The sequence below is a fragment of the Typopeltis vanoorti genome, chromosome 5 (genome assembly GCF_054136105.1).
Source record: "Typopeltis vanoorti isolate ZY-2024b chromosome 5, IOZ_Tvanoo_1.0, whole genome shotgun sequence".
Taxonomy (NCBI): Eukaryota; Metazoa; Arthropoda; class Arachnida; order Uropygi; family Thelyphonidae; genus Typopeltis; species Typopeltis vanoorti.
In genome coordinates this window covers 171,044,626-171,070,592 of record NC_143553.1, presented here as the reverse complement: position 1 = coordinate 171,070,592, position 25,967 = coordinate 171,044,626, and the positions used below count along the sequence as shown (strand labels likewise).

At 34.3% G+C, this 25,967-nt stretch overlaps 1 protein-coding gene across 1 annotated transcript in view; it reads right to left on the bottom strand.

Annotated features, from left to right (window-relative positions):
* Positions 1 to 255: 255 nt before the first annotated feature.
* The window catches only part of RpS8 (ribosomal protein S8), an 87,119-nt gene continuing 61,407 nt past the window's right edge, over positions 256 to 25,967 (bottom strand). Inside the window, exons 5-6 of the mRNA XM_090392922.1 lie at positions 23,637 to 23,766; positions 256 to 409 (exon numbers count right to left, since the gene is read on the bottom strand). Coding sequence (XP_090249048.1) covers positions 300 to 409; positions 23,637 to 23,766 — 240 coding nt within the window. The 3' untranslated portion in view covers positions 256 to 299. The remainder of the gene's footprint in view (positions 410 to 23,636; positions 23,767 to 25,967) is intronic.

The following is a 25,967-nucleotide window of genomic DNA, read 5'->3' as shown; positions in this document are numbered from 1 at the left end:
TGCTCCAAACTTAGCAAAACAAAGGAATAAACTTGGTGAGTCCAAGTGAAACAACAAAAATTGATCGCATTTTAGCAATTTTTTTTTTTTTACTTTTAAATACACAGAATTGCCAATTTAAATAAAGCAAAACAAAAACGACTAATGTAACCTTCCTCAAAGCTGCAGTTATTGTGCTTAATGTTTTCCTCAATTTAAGATAATCTGATGTATTTCTGCATTGCTATTAACTTTGTGAAATAAATCCAAGAATCCTCAATTTAAGAAGTTTTATTCAATTTCTACACTCAACATGTGAATTACTTCCCTTTTTTGGCTTTTATTTTTCTGAGATAAAACTCCAGCTCTTTTCCTTCCAAAATGTAACCATCAGCTCTACCACACTGTCCAGGACGAGAAGAAATACAGGCTGCAACAAAAGAATTCTACTGATCAGTTCACTGAAATATTACTATAATATTCTTATAATTTTAAAATGAACTTTTCAGGAAGAGTACACAAATTCAACAATACATATGAAACTAAATTTTAAAGTGTTAAATTATTAGCTGGCCTGGTTGGCCAAGCAATTAGCATGTCTGCTCCCCAACCAAAAGGCTGCAGGTTTGAATCCCGCCATGGATGTTTGCGATTGCCTGTGGAGATATTAGTGGTGGTGGCAGGCAGTAGATGGCATATCAACTTGCATAAATCAAGAAAGGGACTAGGGAATTAGCAGTACCTTTGATTAGATTGTTTCACCTCTAAGCTCTAGGTGGATCCCAGGGGAGTGGAAAGAAGGCAAAGCAATTGTTTCACAAATATTCTAATTATCAATCTAGTATTTAAGCAGTGGAATCAAGGTGTTATGTTAGTCAGTTAAAAGGGAAAAAACAAATAAAAAATCTAGGAATGGGTAGATAGGAATAGGATACTATATGTAGGATAGCATGGTTTCGGGCATGCCTTAAGTGCCTAATCACTTTTATAGTGACCAGCCGAGTTGGTTAATAAAAATTTTTTTAATGTTTTAAGACTGAGTAGATATCTTTTTATCTTAAAAGAAACATATTGTACATGTCGGCATATAGGATGACCCCCCCAATTTCTTCTAGTACTAATGCAACTTATAAAAAAAATTTCATATCTATGCATATCCGTTCTTTTGCACAGCATAGATTTAGTATTTATGCGAATTACCATAATTAAAAGTGATTAGCAGTGCAGGCGCTAGGGTCTTTGCCATCTGCGTGCAATTTCTGTCTAAACGCCCTTGTAACGATCCCGGCATGTGTGGTTCTTATACGATAATAAAAATTTTAATTATTTGAAATTTCTTAAGTAAATTTTGACATAACAGCCACACGTTGGTTCGCGAAATGTAACGAACCGAGGGTGTTGACTAGGCAGGATAATCGCTAAAAACCCGAATATTCAAAAAATTTTCAAAAGTTAAAGCAAATTTTCATAAAGCCACTTCACTTTAATCGTTGAATATAATGACACAGGGATTATAGCCTTCTCACCAACCCAAATCGCTAACAAAATTACAATGAATTTTAATTAAAGTTTATTTGAACTAAAGTTTAAAAAATTCTTGCATTTTACTCAATTCTTAGTAACTTGTGAAAAGTTTTTTTAATAATTTTTATAAGTGGAACTATCTTTTAGGAAAATATATAAAAGAAACTCAAGATAGATGAGAAAATAATTCAGAAATAATTAGAACATTTAATATAAATATTCAAAAAATTTAAATTAAAATTTTAGGGTTCTTGATTTCATATTCACAAAATTAGAAATAATGGTCTTAACATCCAATCCCACACATATCATTTTTGATACCTATTAACGCCAAACTAACAAGCCTTTTTTGTGACATACTTGTTCTTAAGTAGGTTTAATCAATTTCAACTTGGAAAAGGAATGTTCACTGCTCGCTACACTAACAGGTAAGGTTAATAGTATTCTTAAAGCAATTGAAAAGTTAGGGAAAGATAAATTACTGGAGACAATAAAATTAAGAATATCGAAAGGGTTTTGAATATTTAAATTAACCTTCTAAAAAATATCCGGAAAGCACATAACATAGTTTTATTGCATTTACATCTTCACTGTTGCCATCCTTCAAGAGAATCTCTAAATCGTCCCAATTTTTTCGTAACTTTGTTATTAATTTGTAGTAATCTATACAATAAATTGAAATTATCATAATGTTTTTAGTTGTTCAAAACGTTCTATTAACGAACACATTGCAACATCTAGAACTGTATAAAACTATTCACTCTAAATTTATCTTCTGGCGATTATGGTGTTTTGTCATGATGCTCAGTCAAATTGTCGTGTCTCTTTCCTCTTCAAACTTCCGTACCAGTTTGAAATTCTTGTTCTCCATGCAGTGCAATTTAAATGACACTTACTCTTTATTGCATGGTTTTATTATGAGTAAACAGTAGAGTGCTGTTAACTAAATAACTCAATTTAATAAGACTGTCGAAGGAGCATTCTTACGACTCCATCCACCTCTTCACTCAGTTCTTTGGCCGTTTTTAGAACTTCTTTAAAATTTGTATCTGATCGATACTCTTGTAAGAATATTTTTAAGTTTTCGACAGATTCTGAAGCAAGTGGTATGTTCATATGTCTTGAAGCATTTTACTCACAGGCTTTATTCTGTTAAGTAAATCATGCCAAATTATAAGAGCAAATAAATTTGTAGCCCTTTACATGAAGCACATAATGTTTGTGCTTCATGCCGAGTTTATTAAAATTTTCATTATTTAAAATTTCAAAAAGTGCATCGTAAATTTCTCCTAACTGATATCGTAGAGGGCGGATTGCATTAATTTTATTTTCCCATCGTGTTTCTGATGGCTGTTTCAATGTTAAATTTTTTATGAACTTTAAAAGGATTGCCCAACGTTTGTAAGAGAACGAAAAGAAATATACAATTTCTTGAATTGCAAAGAAACTAATTGTATCTGCATTCAACTTTGGCTGCATCGTTAATGATTAAATTTAGAGTATGAGCAGCACATGGCACGTAAAAAGCTTGAGGATTTTTGTTCAAAAGTAAATTTTGGAGCCCATATTTTTTCCCTTTGATATTTGCCCCATTGTCATACCCTTGACCTCACGTCTTCAATGGAAATGTTCCATTATTGTTGTACATAAACTACGTCCTGTGGAATCTAATACATCTGCAAAACCTTAAATGTTTTCCCTGATCTCGACAATTCCATTGTCACAGGAAACAAAGCGAATAATAATGGACATTTGTTCTGTTTTAATTGCATCAGGTGTGCAGTCTAAAATTATGGAATAATATTTAGATTTTCGAATGAATAATAAAATTGCATCCCTGATTGCGTTGCTTAAAGTTTCCAATATTTCATTTTGACTGTCTTTACTCAAATAGTGTACTCTATTGTTTCGATGTAGGGTCCTTTCAACATGATTTTCCATAACGGGATCAAACTTCGCAAACAGTTCGACTAATTTTAAAAAAAATCAGTTGTTCCTTCCATATAATTTATGAGATGATCCACGAAAAGCTAAATTTTTGGCTACCAAGGAATTTTATAATTTCAATCAAGCATTCTAAAACACTCGTCTAATGTTTCTTTTCCATTTCATACATGCTTCGAGTCTGGTAATCAATAATAGTTTTGTTTTTTAAATTTTTATCAAGTTCCTTCCATTTTAAGAAATATTTCATGAGAGTTAAACTAGTCTCATGTCTATGCAAAGTTGTACTTACATTTCTCCAATTGTTATAACCTTCTACAAGACTACTTGATTCAGTAGGTGCAAAAAGTTTGTAACAAAAGTAAAAAACAGAATTTAAAGTTTTGGAATAAATGAGCATGTTCTTGGCACAAGTCCCTGTTTTCCATTTTTCTATTATAATACTTGTCACCAAATTTACGACCATATGTATCTCTGGGATATATTATGTTTTTCTTTTGAACAGGCCCCATTTCAATTAAAACAATTCTTAATTTTTCATCAATATTTCTCCATTCACTTGGATCTTTTAAATTTACAGACTAACAGTGTGTTAGTTTCGTGGTCAACTACAACTAAATCTTCTGTTTTTCACTTAAATCTCACATCTTATCTTGTTCAATAGTACTTTCATGCAAACTGGATGATGTATCAACTCCGATTTATCTATCGAGTTAGTTACAATCTGCATCAGAATATTTTAATAAATTTATTAAGAGCCCCAGTTTGTTTCTTAATATCTGCTTCTTTCGTAGCATGACGCTTACGATTTTGTGCACCAGATAACTTTAATTGGATTCCATTTCTATTTTATACCCACAAGAAATTATTACCCAACACGACAAGGGGCCGAAACAATAGTCCACACTGCGCTAATGTCAGCAGCCTACTGAGATGCGTACTGTTATAATTCTACTGTTGCTATCCTGTCATTACTGTGACATTGTAAACTATTATTATTTAACTTTGTATACTTGTAATTTCTATTAATTACTTGTGATGTCTTTTTTCTTTACTTTATTCTCCGTTATGCTAATGTAGCTGTGCGCGCTTTCGTTCTCAGAAAGTCAAATAACATTTATTTACATTACTATGAAATGTACACAAATTTAAACATTAGGGAGATTGCTTTCTCTATCTTTCTATAACTCTTTAGCAAAATTTAGAACCTTTTTTTCTCCAACTTTAAATACTTTAACACAAAGTTATCTACTCTCAGTTTACAAATTTGATATCAACATGCCAACTGATTCTCTTAAGGACACTTCCTAATCTTATTAAACATATATCTTAAATGTCTTTCTAATACAACTATAAGAGGAATTTTATAAAAGTTTAGAATTTACAAAGGCCCCGTATCTCACAATCAGTCAAAAGTCTTTCACTAAAAGTTCTATGGCAATTCTTTCATCTTAGATCTTCATCTGGAATTCTGGCTTCGGATATATCTCATCGGGAGCGTAGCGGGACTCGTACAGATCCGGAAAAACGTTATTCTCCCACGGCGAAAAGAAAAACTTACGAGCAAAGGTACTTCAGGAAATTTGCCTCACCTTTTCTCCTCTACTTGGATTTGTCGAAAATGCCTGGACGACTAATGTCTCAAGTAGCTTGAATTGTCACCTCTAAGAAACTGAAAATGACGCCTCAAAGAAAAAATGAAACTGCCGTCAACTGTCAACCAGCATCCCTCTATAGACTGGAAACTTTTCTCTTGTATGGCATTTGGGAGTTCTCCCTTCGGCAATTTGAAATCCCTGTCTTGGCCTCCCTAGTGACATCTCAAATCAAGAAGCTCCTTTCTGGAAGTGGAAAACTCCTCTCTCAACCAATGCCTGGGACCAAGCAGCTTCCTCTTTGAGAGCGTCTGGAACTGAGCAGCCTCTGTGGATGTCTCTGGAACTGGACCCCCCCCCCTACTTCTGCAGCAATCTCTGGATCTGGGCAGCCCCTTCTGTTTGCTTCCGTTCCTTTTTATTATGCCTCCTCTGAGACCTTGCATGAAGTTTGGCAAACCCCCCACCCCCAAAGAATCGGTACGATTCTTTCATCTTAAGTTTCAAGTTCAGCACACCTTTTGTTTTCCTCCTCTTTCTTTTAATTGTAAGATGCCGGCCATCGGAAAGTTATTTAAACCTTTCTGACTGACTTGGCAGATGTTTACACTTATCTTTCTAATGCCGCCATGTAGATTTATTACATGCAGCTTCGGCAATAAAAATATTGCCTTTGTTTTTAACACTCTAACATATTCTTATTAAAGCAGTATATACAGTAAAGTTTCAGAGCGTTATTTACAATAACATCTAAAACAAACTATACAGAGACAAACAAAGTTTATTTTTACGATATTCACATGGGACTTCACCTAAGTAAACAATCGAATGTAATGTGCTTTAGAATATTTAAGCTGCAATTGAGTTTTTACAGTATCATATGACTGGTTACGTAGCAACAAATATTTTGTACGAAAATTCGTTTCTGCAAGCAAGCATTCAGCCTGCTCTCGATGCACTTGATGTAAACAGCCGGCAATATACAATTTTTTTTTTTTTATTCGGTGTATCTGGCCTTATTTTAATATTGATCATTCTAAGAATTTTTTTGTTTTTATGATAAAAATTTTGTTTCTTAAAAATGAATTTATGAACTGTGCCCCGGTGGCAGCACCCACTTCCAACGGCCCTGGTGATTAGCCCCAATTTTAATTTTGTATTTTTTTTTTAATTCTAGGATTATTAAAATTGTTATTTAAAATCATGGAACCAGCAACAAAACGAAGAAAGTACAAAGCTCGATTTAAAATAAATGTAATGAAATGGCAAAGCAAACTAATAACTCTGCTGCTATGGCCACATCTGGAAAATCATTGCAGAATGGGTATTCGAACATGTTACAAGAAATATAATTAGAGCATATGCACTAAAATGGTCAAGACTGAATCCAGATGAAAGTATAGAATTTCAAGCTACTTCAGGATGAAATCATTTTATAAAGCTTCCCTTTTTATACTTGCTGTATAAGACCCATGATTTCGAGAGATTTTCTGTAGTGTTTGGTCTTATACGACATGTATGGTATTTCATTTTTATTATTTCTTTTTTATATTTTAATGGAAAAAAATCGCGCATTGGTGTTGGTTCACCAATTTTGCTTCCTGCGTATTTTTGATGCTTAATGAATATTAGTAAATATATGCTTATTCGTATAAGTTTCATTTCAAAGGTATTGATAAGAAGCACAAAAAAGCTTACAAATGCAAAATCTTGCACTCATTTAAAAAGGGGAAGTTTTACACGCTTTAAATTACTGTTTCATTGCTAGTGTACACAGGAGTGGGCGATGCATGGGAAAGAAATATGCCTGAATGCATGGCGATTGCGCTGATAGCATATAAATACAATAAATATATCACGATTTTTTTTCCCGATGGGAGAGCATGAAAATGACTATAAGGTGATAATGCTGAACAGGAATTCTATTTACTAAACCGAAGCAAACAGGAATGGATCAAATTGATGTGTATAAGAGGGTGGTTGGTGGAGTTTATTCAGTTATCCAGTAAAAGACAAGCTCATTTGGAACCCTGCTATTTAATATGCACATTAACATTTATCCTATCAATGTAAATATACACTGATGTATATTTACATCACTAAATTAAAAATCCCAATAATAATAATATATGCTTGAAATTCATTATCAGGCTGTACTGTAGCTAAATATAAACATCCAGCTTCATTACATGAGAATGGTTGACTTATCGATAAAAAAGGGGAATTTATATTAGTATATCATAACACCTGTCCATCGGCTGAATCACGTGCAATCGCACGTTCATATTTATGTTACATCGCGCCATCATAACCCTGGCTGATCCAATCGAATTTCTCTGTCACCATGGACAGACATGCAAGCTCCGAGTCAACCGACAGTGACGCAGAACTTCGAACAAGGGGTGACCAAATTCAAGGGAGTCCAGTGAGTCATGTTTGCAATTGCACACAAGGTCACAACATTTCAAAAACTGAAGAGCCTAATTCAATAATTTACTACTACTTTTGTGGCCAATCATGGATAATTATAGTACACCCCCATGTAAAATGATGTTTTCATCATAATAACATGCATAAATTTTATCTATAATTTTCATTATGTAATTAAGCAAAATTTTGACTGAATTTGTTGAATTTTGAACACTAAAGTAAATATAAGTAGAAACTAATAAAAAATTAACTTTTCAAAGACCTTGATTTCTTGCAACTCGTTTCTGGACCCCATACCATGTATAACTAAAATTTTTGTTCTAATTAATTGTCAAAGATGCTAACTAAAAGACAAAAAATAATTATTTTGATGTTCCATAGAAATACTGCACAAATTTTTTAAATAGAGCTAAGAATGGTGAGGATACATCAAATTCCTGACATTTACCCTCAAAGAGTGTACAGGATATGATATTACTACATGAAAAATTTACATCATTACTAACTTCCTACCTACAATTTTCTGCCAAATCAATCTGTTATCTGTCAAAGCTACAACATTGTCAGATCTTATATTTATATATATCTTCTAAGGCACTTTTTACCGTATCAATCCATCTATATCTTAGTCATCCTCTGGGTCTTTTTCTTGCCAACCTGGCAGAGATCACTTATTTGGCTAATCTTTCCTTGCCCATTCTGTGTAAGTGACCATACCACCTGAGATTAGCTCTGTTAATGCATTCCTGGATGCTGGCAATGTCAAGTTCTTTCCTAATATCCTAGTTTTTAATATGATATTGTCATCTGTTCGCACCCCTATTCTTTCTCAGGACTCTCATATCTGCGGTCTCTAGTCCTTGGTCAAGTGTTGTACTTCTCACCCAGCTCTCTCAAGATCCATAAGTTAAAACTGGTTTGAACAGTCTTGTATACACCTAATTTAGTGTTCCGACTAATTTTTCCCTTATTCCATATGAATTTATACAATTAACTTCCTACCAAACCAGCTTTGTAGATTCTGTTGTCTATTTCTATATTTAATTTACCATCTTCACGAAAAATTGTGCCTAAGTAGCTGAAATGTTTCACTTGTTCTGCAGGTTCTCCATTCACAATGCAGCTGATATCTTCAATGCTTCCACCTATTTTCATTACCTTTGTCTTGTTATTGCTGACCTTTATACCATATCTATCACAACAGTTATTCAAATTAGTCAGGGAATCTTGCACACTTGTAGCGGATTTATTTAGAAGTATAACATCATCCGCATAAAGCAAGGAGTTGACATTAACATATCCAATTTTGATATCAGGTTTAATACCACTTTCCTTCATAATGTAATCCATATAGATAATAACAGGGGTGATAATGTACATCCTTGTCTCACGCCAGATTTAACATTAAGCTATCTTCCTGGCCTGCACGGTTAGCCTAGTGGGATGTGCGCTTCACAACCATATGCCTGAGGAAGGAGTGTCCTAGATTCGATTCATGTCAGAGACGCGAGGGGGCTGAAGGATCCTCCTCAGCTATAGCCAAGTTAGCTGGTCTTGGCATGGACAGCAGGGTTTTTTCCCCCAGTTTATCCTGGGGTTTTTCATCCCGCAAAACAGGCAAACTAGCCTTTAGAACTCAACACTACGGACATAGGATACACTGGGGCGTAAGGCTGACCACCTCATCCTGTGAACGGTTTGAGGTCCGATGATTAATAAACCCTAGACACCACAAGGAAGATGAGATGAGACCATCTTCCTATACTTCCTTCAATTCTAACTGCTGACTTACAACTCAAATAAAGACTAAGTATTGCTTGATATAATGATCCACTGACACCATATAACTGCAGCGTTTTGAATAGCTTCTCTCTCGGCACCTTGCCGTATGTCTTTTCCAGATTTACAAAACTAAAATACAGATCTTTGTTATATTCCCATGACTTTTCAACTATTTGTCGTAAAGTGAATATCTGATCCTGACAGCCTCTATTTGCCTAAATCCAGCTTGTTCCACACCAAGCTTGTCTTCCACAATCCTTCTCAACCCTTTCTTAAGTATACGGGTATAAATCTTACCAGGAACAGTCAGAGACTGTTCCTGGTAAGATCAAAACTAATTGATAATTACCTCTATAATTATCAGTTTTATTTCCCTTTTTATATATGGATACTATGAGAGCTCTACTCCAATCATCTGGAATTCGTCCTTCTGTCCAGGCCCTCTGAACTATACAGTGTCAGGATACAACATTGTTTAAGTCCAAGTAGGTCTAGGACTCTAGGATTAGTTTAATGAGAAAATAAACCAAAGTGAAATATTCAGTTTGCTGATGATGCAGAATGGGGTACAGCAATTGTCAATAAAGATCAATGAAATCTTGTGAGATGATTTACACAAACTAGCAATACATCATCATCAAATTCCTGCCATGTATCCTCAAGGGGTGTACAGGATATGAAAGTACTACATGAAAAAATTACATCATTACTAACTTCCTATCTACAATTTTCCTCCAAATCAGTCTGTTACTTGTCAAGACTCCAACATTATCAGATCTTATATTTCTATCGTCTAAGGCACTTTGTAACGTATCAATCCACCTATATCTTGGTCTTCCCCTGGGTCGTTTTCCTGTCAACCTGGCAGAGAACACTTGTTTTGCTAATCTTTCCTCTCCCATTCTATTTAAGTGACCATACCACCTGAGATTAGCTCTGCTAACAATGTAAAGTTCTTTCCTAATATCCTCATTTTTAATATGATATTGCCATTGATGCCATCTGTTCACGCCTCTAATCTTTCTCAGGACTCTCATATCTACGGTCTAGTCAGTGGTCAAGTGTTTTACTTCTGACCCAGCTCTCAGATCCATAAGTTAAAACTGGTTTGAACACTGTCTTGTATACAGCTAATTTTGTGTTCCGACTAATTTCTCTCTTATTCCATATGAATTTATTCAATTGACTTCCCACCATACCAGCTTTGCTGATTCTGTTGTCTATTTCTATATTTAATTTACCATCTTCAGTAAAAAATCTTGTCTAAAATCCCCATGAAAAAGTGTAAGGTTATGCATTTTGGGGTGAAAAGAATATCAGTTATGTATCATGCCAAATCCAGGAATTTGGGAGAAGGGGAATGTTTGTGGATAAGGAGCTGAAGTTCAAGAGGCATATTTTAAAAATGGATAAAACTGCTCATGGATTACTTGGTACTGAAGAACATCTTGACAAGTTGAAATAAGTTATTCCATCTCATTTGATGGCTTGAAGTTTCATGAAGATGAGAAAAAGGATCCAAAGGTAGGTCTACTCTCTCTCTAACACACACACACACACACAGTAGTATTGTATTGAATCTGCAGTTTATCTCAGAAATTGAAGGTTTCTGTTAAAATTAGACTTGATAAAAATTATGAAGTTTCCATTAAGTCGTTGCTTCCTATTTCAGAAAGTTGAAACATTCAAAAAGCCAATTCATCCTTGCTCCATCTGCACTCAGGTTTCCACTACCATTAGCACTATCCAATCTTGCACTAAAAGTGAATTCTATAATTTCCAAAGAGGTACAGGATATTTTGTTTGCCACTTTCGAGAACTGAAAGTTCCAGTTAAAATCTAAAATGTCTTGAAAACAAACTTATTGAAGACAAATCTGAAATGTCTCCACCATATAAAAAGAGAAAATTAGATACATAAAATGAATGACGTATGTTATATATATAAATGCTAAGGGGGAAGCATGCTATTTATGAGGACGAGACTCCCAAAATTTTGGCAATGGATATAACCATGGGAGATGTAGAAGTGCTTCAACATTTTATGCTATGAAAAGTCAGATGTTTCAGGTTTATTTTTGATATTAGACTGGTATTGCTTGTAATCTCTCTACAACAGATCCTGTTTATCCAAAGAGCAGAAGCAATTGCACTGAACCTGGTAAAACACCAGGGAGGAAGAGTGGCCGTTTATATTTCAAAGATGGTAATCAGGAGGAGTTTTGTTGGGACTAAACTATCTTTTCAGGATATTTACAACTGCTGATATGCTGCCTGCAATATATAAGTAAAGAACTGTATGTATGGGTATTCAGGGATTGGTTTGTAAATGTCCAGAATACATTTAATCTTCTGAGGTGAAGCTATTCTACAATATGATGAATTAGATAACTCATTCTTGCTGGAGATCCTCAAAATCAGGTGCTTCATTGAGCAAATACTTGATGCCTATTTTTGAGATGAATGATGTGCTGATTCTTGTGTACAGTGACCTGTGAAGGCAGGTTTATGGTGAACAGATGTAAGTATTCCAGATGAGGTAAGGGGAAAAGAGGATGTCTAGGAAGGCTACTTTTTGATCCTTTTTTTTCTCATGGTGAAGTTGATGAACAGATGGAGATGGTTGATTTTGGCTAAGAAAGCCAGTAGAGATGCTTCCGAGTAGCCAGATGGCCAACACTTCATACCTCTAGATACCTGAAGGAAGACTATTCTCCTCATAATCTTCAAAGGAGTTGAAAGCAGAAATTAGATAGTGCACATGAAAGCCTTCTTATCAGTTCCTTCGATCTGCTTGTAGAATGTTTCTGCAGATGAAATAGCCAGAGTGCATGATGTATGGGAAAGGAGGATGTCTACAAAAGGCTACTTTTTTTTCATCCTTTTCTTTTTCAATCGTAAGTTGATGTAAAGATGTATTATGCCTGGAAGGAATTTCTGATGCCCAGTTAAGAGAATAAGCCAGAGGTACACTGCTAAATAAAGACAGTGTCAAAACTGTCTTTATTTAGCAGTGTACCTCTGGCTTATTCTTGATGTCTGTAGGGAAAAAAAAAAAAAATTTTTTTTTTTTTAATTTATTTGTAGAGGCAACACAGAGGCTTAGAAGCATCTATGCAGTAAACTATGGACCTGTATCCAATGTGGGTTTTTTGTGGGCCATAGGAATGAGATACTTCAAAAATGGATTTTCAGTTTTTAACTGCCGTTTTCAACCCAGCTGACCACTTTTTTTTAAAATTTTTTTTTTAACCAAGTGAGTCAATTCTACAGTCAAAGATGTCTATATTGTAAAAACATTGGTGTGCCTGGTGCCTAAAACTAAGCTGAAAAAGATCAAGGATATATATTGTCTCTTGAAGATAAGAAATGTTGTGAATGTTGAGAGCAAGATCCTGTTTGGCAGCTTGACTATATACAAACACACACGATTAATGGTAACAGAAATATGATGTACACCTGGGTATCTGCTGAGCAATTGTGTGAAAAATTCAACATCGATCATGGCACTGTTTTTTTAAAAAGAAACCCCTGCTCTTGATTTACCACATGTTGAATAGCATTTTTCTTCTGTTCTTGATTACTTCTACAGCACTTGTGACTCACAATCATTAAATGCTTTCACAAGAATAATAATTTACTTATTTAATTATTTCAGCTAGAAATTAACCATCAACACAAAGTGAAGCTGGAATCAAGAACATTAATCCTATTTACAGAGCTCAGCTACAGGTAATGGACACACTGACCTAGTGGGTGACGTTATTGGTAGTTGCAATGCACCAAAGACAGATGCTATTCGTATGCAAATGTACTCCTGACATTCCTAGGGATGAGTGTATAAAGGCAAACAGAGGCCTGCCACCGTATATTGCATTGGAATGGAAGTCACTGAGGTCCTCTCTGGATATGAAAGGGCATGATTGTTGGAGGCTGGCAAGTGCATCTGTGATCAAAATAGCTGAAATTGCACATGTCGGTCTAGGAAAATTTAATAAGTGAACAGACTAAGGTTATGTCAACATGGCAAAAATCAGCAAAATGCAATAGTGGATGAAAGCACTTATTGTAAGAGAATGACAATCGAGAGTGTGTGTACTGTACAAAAAATAGGCAAATTACTCCTGAGCAATTGTGTGAAAAATTCAACACTGATCATGAGAAATCCATTTCAACAAAAACCCTGCTCTCAAAACTACAGAGTTAGATATTATGGGCTGGGTGCTTCACACAAGAGTTTGATCACTCATCAACGCACGTTGCCACGTCCAATGGTGCAAAGATCACAGGTAGTGGAGGGATGTAATATGGTCCAATTAATCAACATTCACACTTGCTGCAAACTGACAGATACGTGTGTGCCATCAGCCAAAGGAAGCATACTAGTCAGAGTGCTTGTTTTCAAATGTGAAAGGTTCTGGTGGTTCTGTAATGGTCTGGGGTGCATTCTCATGATTTGATCCACTTGTTGTATTGGAAGGTAAAGCGGATGCTACACATATCTTTCAATTATAAGCAAGATCATCTTCCCCATGTTGACACACTTTTCTCCTATGCAGCCAGTCACCCCCCCAGTGCTTTGCAGAACATGGTGATGAGGTGTCCTATCTGCCATAACCATGCCAATCACCAGGCTTAAATCCTATTGAACATTTATGGAGCAAGCTCTTGGGCAACATCTTCCACCTCCAAAGAACCAAGGTGAATTGATCCAGTTTGTCAGATGAATGGCATAAAATTCCTCATATTGAATTCGAAGTAATGATAGTTTATCACTTCAAAAATACATTGCACTAGACGCCCACGGCAGACCAACACCATATTATCAAAACGTCACTGACAAGGAGGAAATGGAATGTGAAGATATAATTATTTCTGAATTACCTTGAGGATGTGTGTGTATTGGTGTGCATTAAGTGAGGTCACTACCCTTTCATCCATTGCCTATATGTATATGCCGGAGTGAAACCATATGGGTGATTAACAAAACAAAATGAGAATGCAATCAAAAAATCTCAACTTGCTTAGCACAGAGTGAACACCAACCAATATCCTCTGATACAAAACCTTGGTGCACAAACACTTCTACACTGTCCAAACTTAAATGACTTGTTTCCCCTCTCTCTCTCTCTATATATATATATATATATATATAAAATGATTGAATGATACATTTATATAACTAATTTGCTATTTTATATATATATATATATATATATATATATATATATATATATATATATAAAAATGATTGAATGATACATTTATATAACTAATTTGCTATTTTATTGCATTTCAAAGCTATCTAATTTTAGCTTTAACTGCATTCTCATTTTATTTTGTATCTATCCATACGGTGACATTCTCGCATATGGAACAACTCTGCGAATAGGATAAATGATCTTGTTCTAGCTTTATGCTGATGGCTGTTAATTTCTGGATAAAATATCTGCAAAAAAAAAAGTTATTCTTGTGAAATGTGTCCAATAATCATTACTATACCACAAGTACCATTATAAACAGATTTAGCAATATTCCAATAGATCATACTTATCAATAATAATCAAAAAGTGCAATTCACATTAATAACTTCCTATGAAAGTAAATCAACCATAAGAATACATGCAATTAACAGCGTACTCCCATATACTTCAGCTGTGATCTATAAGAGATATACCTCTTCTAATTTTAATAAGTGAATACCTTCATTTCAGTTTTAAAACTACTTTTAATTAATTGCATCTTCCATTATCTATAATGGAAGCTTAATTTATTATAATAGAATATAATATTCTATTATAATAAAATTTTTATTAAATACTAGAATAGAATTTTATTAAAATAAAATTCTATTATTCTAGTCATTTGTCTTTTTCTTTACTTTTATAATGCATAAGTGCACGAATCTTGTTATCTCTCAGTATGAGATGCTAACTCACTGTCAGTTGAAAATCCCTGATAAGTTCTTCACATCCTAGTCAGGATCTGAACCCAGATCTTTCATTGAAAAGGGCTTCATCCATAATGATTGAGCTATGGAGGCTGTGAACAGGTTGACAGAATTATTTCATTTAATTTACTTCACAGATAACTTAAATTTAACATCTGAAATATATTCATTTAAGGCAAGGAATACTAGTTCTACCAGAGTTAAACTGCCTCTCCTGTAGATCGTTATAGGTGTTCACAATAGCATGAATGTTCCAAACACTATGAAAAGAATACATGAGGGGTTGGGGGAACAGTAAAACTTTCTAGATTGCAGATTGACTTGGCATCTCAAAACACTTCAGAAATTAACTACAACTCTTTCAATTACAAAAACAAATTTGACCTAATTAGTAGCATGGGATCAATTTGATCCCAGGTGTCATTCAAGTTCAATTTCTGAAAAAAAAAACCAATGACAGATTTTCGTTGCAATTTCGAGTAACTGAGTTTCTTGCCCCCCCCCCCCCACGCTGAATCAGTCATGTGCCAACCATCGGTGCAATCAGTTATGGAGTAGGGAGTGATTTCCGACGTTCTGATTCAATGCACCTAATTATGTAACCAAAAAAAAAAGGTGCAACTAATTAAGAGTTGATGTACAACGTCTATGGGTACACACCAGAAAATGATATAATTAGATGAGGGGTAAAACTTCAGCTGTTTCCATGCAGGTTATAAAAATATAAAGATTACAGACAAGAATAGCTGTTATGACATCTCTTCTTCAAAGCCTCACCTCATGTTAAATAATGCACACCATATTTAAATATACTATCATTTTTGCTAACATCAAAAGCATCATCCATAAGTACTTAATATGAATGAAGTCAGTAAATACATTTCTATCTAAAATAAAATACAACTACAGGCAGTCAGTGTAACTATGACAAAGCATCACACAGATGTAATACAATTTGCTAAAACAGCAAAACATTACATATTCTGCAAACTAAATCATCATCCTGCCTATTTATATATAAAAGATGGTGAAAAATAATTCAAATGCATATTTATGCTGGTGTACAATACAAAGGAAAAGAATTTCTAACATTACCAAACTCAGTAGAAAAGCATGCAATTATTTCAAATCCACAAGAAAAATACTACATGGAATTTTAGGCTGCAGAGGATTTATCATCCAGTATGACTACCAACTTGCTTATTGGGAGGTCTGAAATGTTTTTTAAGATATACTTGGTCTCTGAAAATAATCATCATTCCATCTACTCTCTGGTACAAAAGCAATGTTTATATCCTTTTGTGGAAGGGAAGTTACTGTCAAAATAATGTGGCCTCTGTTACTGAACTAATTCCCATAGACCAGTGTTTCTCAAACTTCAGATATCCGTGTACCCCTTCTTAAATTTTCATTATTCCCAAGTACACCCTTATCAAAATAATATTAATAATAAATAAAAAAGCATATTTCACTGTAAACATTTATTTGAATTTAGATGTACATGTAAACAAAAAATGATTTTTAATAGAACAAAATTTATAAAGACACTATCATCAATGAGATATATATCATATATCAATGAATATATATCGTCAATGAGAGGGATACAATACCAACGTTTTCTTGTTGCTTACAGTTACTTGTATCTGCTATAATGCTCTTTTGTACGTTTTATAAATTTAGTCCTTAGCCAATGATCCATACTTAAGAATTTGAAAGCTAAAAAAATTATCATATTTACTCAAATATTACTCACCCCCCCCCCCCCAAACTTAAAGTTGAAATGCCAATTCTCTTCACCTGATTTGCATAATATCTGAAACACATTCACTATATATATATATATATATATATATATATATTTTTTTTTTTTTCTTAGTTTTAACATGTTCACGACACAGTGGTGTCAAACAAAAAAACCATATGTTGCACTAGTAAAAATATGGTTTTGCTTGAGTCTATACAGCAGCTTCTGTGGGATGGGACATATGATTCATTAGTTAGTGCTGTTTTTATCCCAGTTGTCTCTAATTGCACTATTTGTTGAGAAATATATTACATGGCCTGCAAATATCTCTGTACTTTATTCAGGGACATAACAAAAGTAATTGTTTTTTGTGCATCTGCAGTATAGTAGCTATTGCAGAGGGTGTGTTGTTTACCGCAGGAAGCGAGTTACTATCACCCCAACATTCATATCGAGGCAATAGTAACTTGCAATCCGAGTAGAATTCATACCTAATATAATTTAATATATATTTTCCTCAAGCAGTTAGCCTAGTGGCTGTGCCCTTCACAACCGTCTGAAGAAGGAGTGTCTGAGGTTTGATTCCCAACAGTGACATGAGGAGCTAAAGATCTTCCTCAGTCATATCCAAGTTAACCAGTCTTGGGCATGGACAGTAGGGTTTTCTCCCCAGTTTTTCATCCTGCAAAGCAGACAACACCGGCCTAGAGAACTCAACACCACTGGGGACATAGGTTACTGGGACATAGGACTGACTGCCTTACCCTGTGAACGGTTTGAGGTCCGATGATTAATAAATCCTTAATTAATACGCAGGGTAAAAGAGTGAAAAGGAAGATGAGATATATATAATTTATTAAGAAATACATGTTATAATTCCATGTGTTAATGATGCATAGCCGAAAATTACCGCATACCCCCTGGGTATGCATACCACACTTGGAGAAACACTGCCATAGATCAAAGCAATCAAGAAATGGCTCACTATAAAGTAACATGCATTTTCTAAATATTCCATCATGCTCTAGCAAGCAGCAAAATAAATTTCCCATGATGCAACAGTCCAATGCCCAGATTTTCATTTGCTGATAGATGCTTAACTCAATCTACTCAGCATAAAAATAACACAACAGCAGTACTGTTGTGACAACAGATGCAAATTGAAGTCCTCTACACAGGACCGCTCCTAACATTATAGCTATAAGCATTGATGGAGAGTTGTTAAGGTTTAGTTTGCTGTTGAGTTCCAAGATGTGGGGGTGATAAAACCAACCTTGACAAAGTGATTCCTGAAAGTAGGCTATACAGTAAAATTAAGCCTTGTTGCTTTGTTTGAAAAAAAATAACAATTTGGTTTGATCATACATCATAAGAGAGAAAAAAATGCCTCATGATGATGCTTTAAATACAATAAAGAAGGCTGCGCTATCAAATATGCTGATTATGGCTTTGATCAGTTAATGTAAGTTTTGGGAAAACAAAACTTTTATAGTGCTTTAAGTCATGATGAGAAATATGTACACTAAACTTGCACAAGTTATGTGAGAGATGCAAGGAAAATATACTAATCAAACACTCATTGCTTTAACAAGATACCTCTTTCATATAGTAAAATGATTACAGCATTAAAATTAATATCTATAAGAAAAGAAAAAACTGATGATACTGCAGTACAAGATAAGAACAAAAAATACCATATCATGCAAATAGATAAAAAGCTGAATGCATGCAAAAGCAAACTATATTTTTCAAAGGCAGATTTAAATACTATATTAAGAATCAGCTATTTCCAAATTTTCTCTACTTCATTTTCATACAAGTTCAGTAATAATGCTTAAGTCTGGAAAAGAAGTACTGCTTTGAATATCTTCATTCCAATTCTCCATCAAATAAGATAATATCTTAACATTCTTTGATAATGAAAATTGGAAAAATTAGACATGGCTGTGTAAAGAGGATATATAAAGTACAGAAAATGCAATACAGATAATATAGCTTGCAGCAAGTAGTTTACTTTTACTTGTAACGACACTTCTAATTGTCCCACCAGTCTGCATGACTGGTGGGACAACTACTGGAGTATTTAACAGTTGTGATGTTATATACCCCAGTAATTATATGCATGGTTGGTAGGACAATGAGAATTGTAAACATAACAAGTAACAAGTTTACAATTTATGATGAACACATCATCATCAAATTCCTGTGATGACAGCACAGTGATAAAAAAACACTGACCAGGCATTCAGTCAGGAATACCTGTCCATACTTGAAATAGCCATCAAAGGCTTGAAATGTGGAAAGGCAGCAGGAGTAGATGATATTCGACAAGAAATGCTGAAGTATGGTGGTATAAGTCTTACAGTGGCTGCACTGCATAGTTCAGAAAGCCTGGACAGGGGGACGAATTCCTGATGATTGGAGTAGAGTTCTAATAGTACCCATATATAAAAAGGGAAATAAAACTGAATGTGAGAATTACAGAGGTATTTTCCTACTGAGTGTTCCTGGCAAGATCTATGCAAGTATACTTGAGAAACGGTTGAGAAGAATTGTGGAAGAAAAGCTTGGTGAAGAACAAGCTGGATTCAGGCCACACAGAGGCTGTCAGGATCAGATCTTCACTTTGCGACAAATAGTCGAGAAAGCATGGGAATATAACAAAGATCTGTATTTAAGTTTTATCGATTTGGAAAATGCATATGATAAGGTGCCAAGAGAGAAGCTATTCAATACGTTGCAGTTATATGGTGTCAATGGGGCATTCTATCAAACAATAATTAGTCTTTATTTGAGTTGTAAGTCAGCAGTTAGAATTGAAGGAAGTACAGGAAGATGGTTTAATGTTAAATCTGGTGCGAGACAAGGATGTACGTTATCCCCTCTGTTATTCATGATCTATATGGATCACATCATGAAGGAAAGTGATATTAAACACAATATCAGAATTGGAGATGTTAATGTCAGCTCTTTGCTTTATGCAGACAATGTCATAATTCTAAGTAAATCTGCTACAAGTTTGCAAGATTCCCCGACTAAATTGAATAACTGTTGTAATAGGTATGAAAGTCAGCTATAAAAAGACAAAGACAATGAAAATAGGTAGAATCGTTGAAAATGTCAACTGTGTTTTGAATGGGGAACCTGTGGAACAAGTAAAACATTTCAGCTACTTAGGTACAATTTTTAGTGAAGATGGTAAATTAAATATAGAAATAGACAACAGAATCAACAAAGCTGGTATGGTAGGAAGTCAACTGAATAAATTCATATGGAATAAGAGAGAAATTAGTCGGAACACTAAATTAGCTGTATACAAGACAGTGTTCAAACCAGTTTTAACTTATGGATCTGAGAGCTGGGTCAGAAGTAAAACACTTGACCAAAGACTAGAGACCGCAGATATGAGAGTCCTGAGAAAGATTAGAGGCGTGAACAGATGGCATCAATGGCAATATCATATTAAAAACAAGTATATTAGGAAAGAACTTGACAGTGTCAGCATCCAGGAATGCGTTAGCAGAGGTAATCTCAGGTGTTATGGTCACCTAAACAGAATGGTGAGGAAAGATTAGCAAAACAGGTGTTCTCTGCCAGGTTGGCGGCAAAATGACCCAGAGGAAGACCAAGATATAGGTGGATTGATATGGTACAAAGAGCCTTAGATGATAGAAATATAAGATCTGATAATGTTGGAGTCTTGACAAGTAACAGACTGAATTGGAGGAAAATTGTAGATAGGAAGTCAGTAATGATATAATTTTTTCATGTACTACATATCCTGTACAACCCTTGTGGGTACATGGCAGGAATTTGATGATGATGATAAAATTAAAAAGCATTCAACTCCTCTAAGGATCCCCTCCCACCACTGACCCACCCTGGAGTATATTGCACCCATAACTTACCTTACATCGGTGAAACTGAACATACAATTCCTATCCATAAAAAAAGAACATAAAGGACGCATTAAATTTAACAATTTTGGTGGTTGTTCAGGGCATTAAGTGAAAGGTTATGTTGTTAAGCATCAGCCATTGCTGATGCGTAACAACATAACTAGGTTAAAATTTTCCATACAGGTCATGTTTGCAAAGGGGGGTTTCAAATAATTATGTTTCTATGATTTTCGATTATTTTCTAATTAAACCTTAATGGTTAGTTTCTTATTGTATGATTGTAATATACCATGAAACAGAAGCTTCAAAATATTTAATCTTTAGGTTGCTCAATCTGTAGTACTCTATCAGTTTTCAAAATCTTTTATCCTTATAGTTTCCTTAGCATTTCAAAAGAAGAGAGAACTTGGAAAGTTACCTGATGTTGTTATTATTATTATTATAAGAAACAATTATCAAATATATTAAATTTCACCCTAACCACGAACAAACACCAATAATAAGTTTTGTATCTCACAGAAATTACGCTCGCAAGCATAAGATACACTGCCCACAGGATCACCCTACATCAAATTGATTGTATACATCATACAAACATCTGGAATGAATGCAAATTTAAAAGAAGCTTGTGAAATTTTGATCAACATCCTAAGCTTAACAATAATGATGGCATAAAAATCCCAAGAATTTGAATGGCACATATTCAGTCCCCTTAATTTTCAGCAAACACTTACTGTAGGACTCAAAGCAATAATTTTAGCTCTTACTGGTCACCATACACACTGTTTTGTTATAATTTATGTGTACTTATAAAAGAAATTATGTGACAGCATGGTGCTCTCTAGTTTAATATATCTTGTAATGATTTTTAATCAACAGGATAAAAATTATAAATAAAAAAAATAACAGGATTCTAGCTTTGATAATTTTCTCCCCCACCAGGTCATGCCAGTAGTTTTAATGGTTGACCAAATTAATGTAACTTCAGCATACCATGTAGATCGTAATGTAGCTCGTTTCATTGTGTGTGTATATACTCCAGATGAAATGTCGAGATTATTTTGGTTTATATTAAACTGAAGTTTTACTATAACATGGTAGGTATTTGTGTCCATAATTTTAATAACGAATGCTAATCACCATGTAACCATGACGGAAAAGAAGCCTACTTGGTTCATGTCAGAAGAAATAAACTCACTCAGGAATTTGTAAAAAGCTTAAAAAACTAGCCAGGATCTAGCTTCAAGCTTTTAAAATGTTCTTCAGACAGCATAGCACTATGGATGGAAATACCATTTTCAAAAGGTTACACAGGCAACAACTACAATATGTAACCATGGAGAGAATTAAAGAAATGCAATTGCAATAACAATAGGCAACACTGAATAACATACATTCAGCCCTGTTTACCAATGTCATCTTTAAACATTTTGATGAATAAGAGATGTGCATCTACTATAATGATTTCATAGTAATAATTCACTGTGAAAAGGAAAATATCCTCCAAGGAATTGCAATCCAATCACATCAAGGGCTTTTGTTTTTGCTAAAAGTTGACTTTCAGCAGATAATCATACTGTAAAACATCAGGTGCACCTTAAATGTTATTTCAATTAAAATCCTTAAATCACTTACTAAATTAATTCTGTATCTCAATGTAGACTGGCAGATGTACAACTAACCCTTTAACTGAATTGGGAAGTGCATTTGGTGGCAAATTATACATCCCTAACCTGTTTGCTAATTCCATTTAGTTTTCATGTTGCCAGCATATAAAAAAAAACGTACTTTAATACATGTGGCTAACCTCAGCTACAAGGTCAAGCTAGATAAACATATTTGGTACTCACCACATATAGATATGACCTTGACAATTTAATAACAATTCCGAGGTAAGTTTAATTTTAACTGTTACTAATATACATAAAAAAACAAATAAATAAATGTATCAAACACACAAATACAACAATCAGTCATGGCGATGATGTTTTAAGTGACTGCCACAACTTTTAAAGTTTGAAAATCAGAACAGTGGCACACAAACATCCCCCCCCCCCATCAGTGGAAAATGTCATGAATGTTTAAAAATGTTTCATAGCTATTTGTAAGTCTCTCTCTCATTACATTTATATAACTTGTCAGATTCAATTATGCATATGACAGAAGACCATATGCAATAATGAATTTTCCAGACTTGTCGTGAGGTTGGCATATCTGCTCTCGAACCAACAGGTTGCAGGTTCAAATCCTGCTATGGGTATGGATGTTTGTGATCAACTTTAGGTAGAAGATGAATTTCATCACCCAGTGTGAGACTGCTGTCTTGCTTACTGGAGGCCTAGAGTGGGTTGAAAAAGTTCCATGTGTGGTCTACAGAGCAGGATTTCTGGATTATGCAAATACACACACATAGAATATAGAAAATTAATAAAAAAATTTTTAGCCCACTCACATGAACATACCATAGGTTTATAGAAAAACTTTCCATGGATAAGAGCTACATAGAAAAAAGCAGAAACCCTCCACATGTAATTTCTGTTTACTGTTGTCCAGTTTCAATGAAAAAAAAAAAAAAATTACTGCTCTTCTGTTATCAAAGTACATTATCTAAGATAACCATGTAAATAAGAAGAGATCAAATGTAGCAGTCAGTGTAACTATGATATAACATCATAATTGTGTAAACATTTGCCAAAACAACAAATACCACACTCTGATGTCATTATCATCATCATCCTGCCATTAAAAACAATGAAATTTGAAACAATCAAAATTAATAAATAATACCTAGAGTCCTTCCAGTCATAAATTGCTCTTCTAAAGCTTGTTCAACCTTAGCAAACTTCTGTCTTTCCTTATACTTTTTTTCTGTCTTTTTGCTTCTTTTTTTGTTCAGAACAGCTTCTTCTGCTTCAGTCTGCAGGAATAAGGCAACTATTACAAAATATTCTTTAACCGGCCGAGAAGAAATGCATCACAGTTAAGCATATCAGAACGTTGGGACTAACTCAGCACAAAAATCAGTTAGATAATACTGTTCATCACATATACTCAGTTTTAAAACAGTAGCAAAAAGTGAAGCAAACATTTATAGTATTCAATATATTAAATTAAAAACATTCAGCTACAGGTAACTTTCATTAAGGAAACAAACATATAGTGTAAAATTATAAAATGTACATAAACTTCATTGCCAATAATGCATAAATGTTTTAGGCAAAATAAAATAAAGTGCATATTTTAATCTTTCATAGCACAAGGATGTGAGAATCGGTTAATAAACATTGGTTTGTCATGTAATCATCTGATGCATTACTACAAAACTGTAGAGTAATTCTATCTTTGGAAACTTTGAATCCAGGAGCTGATCTTTCATTTTTCTAAATATAGGTGCGTTTTTGCATTTTCCCCCCAATATAACTAGGATTCATCCACACCTGGTCTGCACTATAAATGTTTATATACTTTGAGAGCTTTTGTTTAATAAGATTTCCATCCAATGGAATTTTCTCGAATGCAATCTTCTATCCAAATCATTACAGATTTCTCATTTTTTTTTTTCTCATTAGAAAATTACGTACAAGCAACGCACTTTGCACTTACCGTTGACCCAGCAATAACACTTTCTCGGATTTTATGTTCATTTTGTTTAATTGTTTGAATTGTTGATTCATTTAAATTCAAAGTCCTTGCAACAACTCCTGGTTTTACTCCATTTTTCAACTGATTCATGATTTTAATTTTTTCTTCGAGAGAAATGAATTTTCTTTTCAATGCTGGTTTTTCCCTTTGCAGTTTATGGCTATTACTATAAAAATATTTTTTTTTTTACATATTATGTATGTAACTCACTAGAATATAAAGTGTTCAACTTGAGATTAACACACGATTTTTAATGCCTTTTCCTGGCAGAAAACGAATGCAATTTTCAACAAAAAAAAACACTTTATACGGTAAACAAATGACGTTACATGCATGCTAAAGGGTATACCTTAATATAAATGCGTGATATGGGCAGACACAAATATAACGAAGATAAAATTTGATTTTCAAGTCGCACGGTGAAAAACATGAAAAGATAAAGGGTTACTACAATATGTAGACTGCGTTATATGAGGGTTACCCGTATATGCAAGCCAATATGGTCTCATGTAGACAATTGATTTTAGTTCTTTTCCTATTTCTCCCCACCTTTCAAAATTCAGTTATGTTTGTTTGTTTTTTTGTATATTTTCTGTCCATAAAATCACTCAAGCATATCTTAAATGGATGTGTTTATATGCTTCCACAGTGAGTTGGTTATCTATGTATGTATGACAACTTCAGCATGACTGCTGAAGTTATCCATAGGGCACTGATTCTACAAAGAGGGACTATAGTCGTGGTGGAAGGGGTGAACACTGGCAATACAAGTAGACCAAATCAAAGCAAGCATCCTCACCAGTCCTATACTCTGCATCCCATCTTTGCTTCCCCAACTTTAAAACCATACATTTTGCAACATTAAACTAACATCCCCCCCCCACACACACACACACTTGCCCATTCAGAAAATCTATTCAGGTTCTCTTGCAAAGCTGCATCTGCTCCACTTCTCATAACTCTCCCCAATTTTGAATCATCTGCAAACAACTGTATATCATGTAAGCCCTTTTCAATGTCATTTACATAAAAAATGAAACAATAATAGTCCCAAAACAGACCCCTGGGCACAATACTGGTGATTTTCCTCTTCTGGGATATCATTTTCCCATACATAACCTGCTGATATCAGACAGCCATTCCCCAATCCAATGCACCAATCTGGTATCCAACCTCATCTGTTCCAATTTAACTACTTCTGTCATGTGGCAAAGATCATGCTATTGGGCAATTTGAATTTTCTGGATATCATTCAGAGCAGCGTGTGAAATGTACTTGTCGAAAAAATTAAAGAATACGTGGAAGGAAATTGAAACAACTTCCTTCTACAAATGTTAGTAGATGGAGAGTACCGGTTGGATGGAAAATGTTATTAATCTCGAATGTGCGGCCATGGAAATAGAGAAGAATGAAATGGAATAAAGAAATAGCACACTTGAATGTTATCCTTCATAAGACAAAGGGCAAAACTGAAAA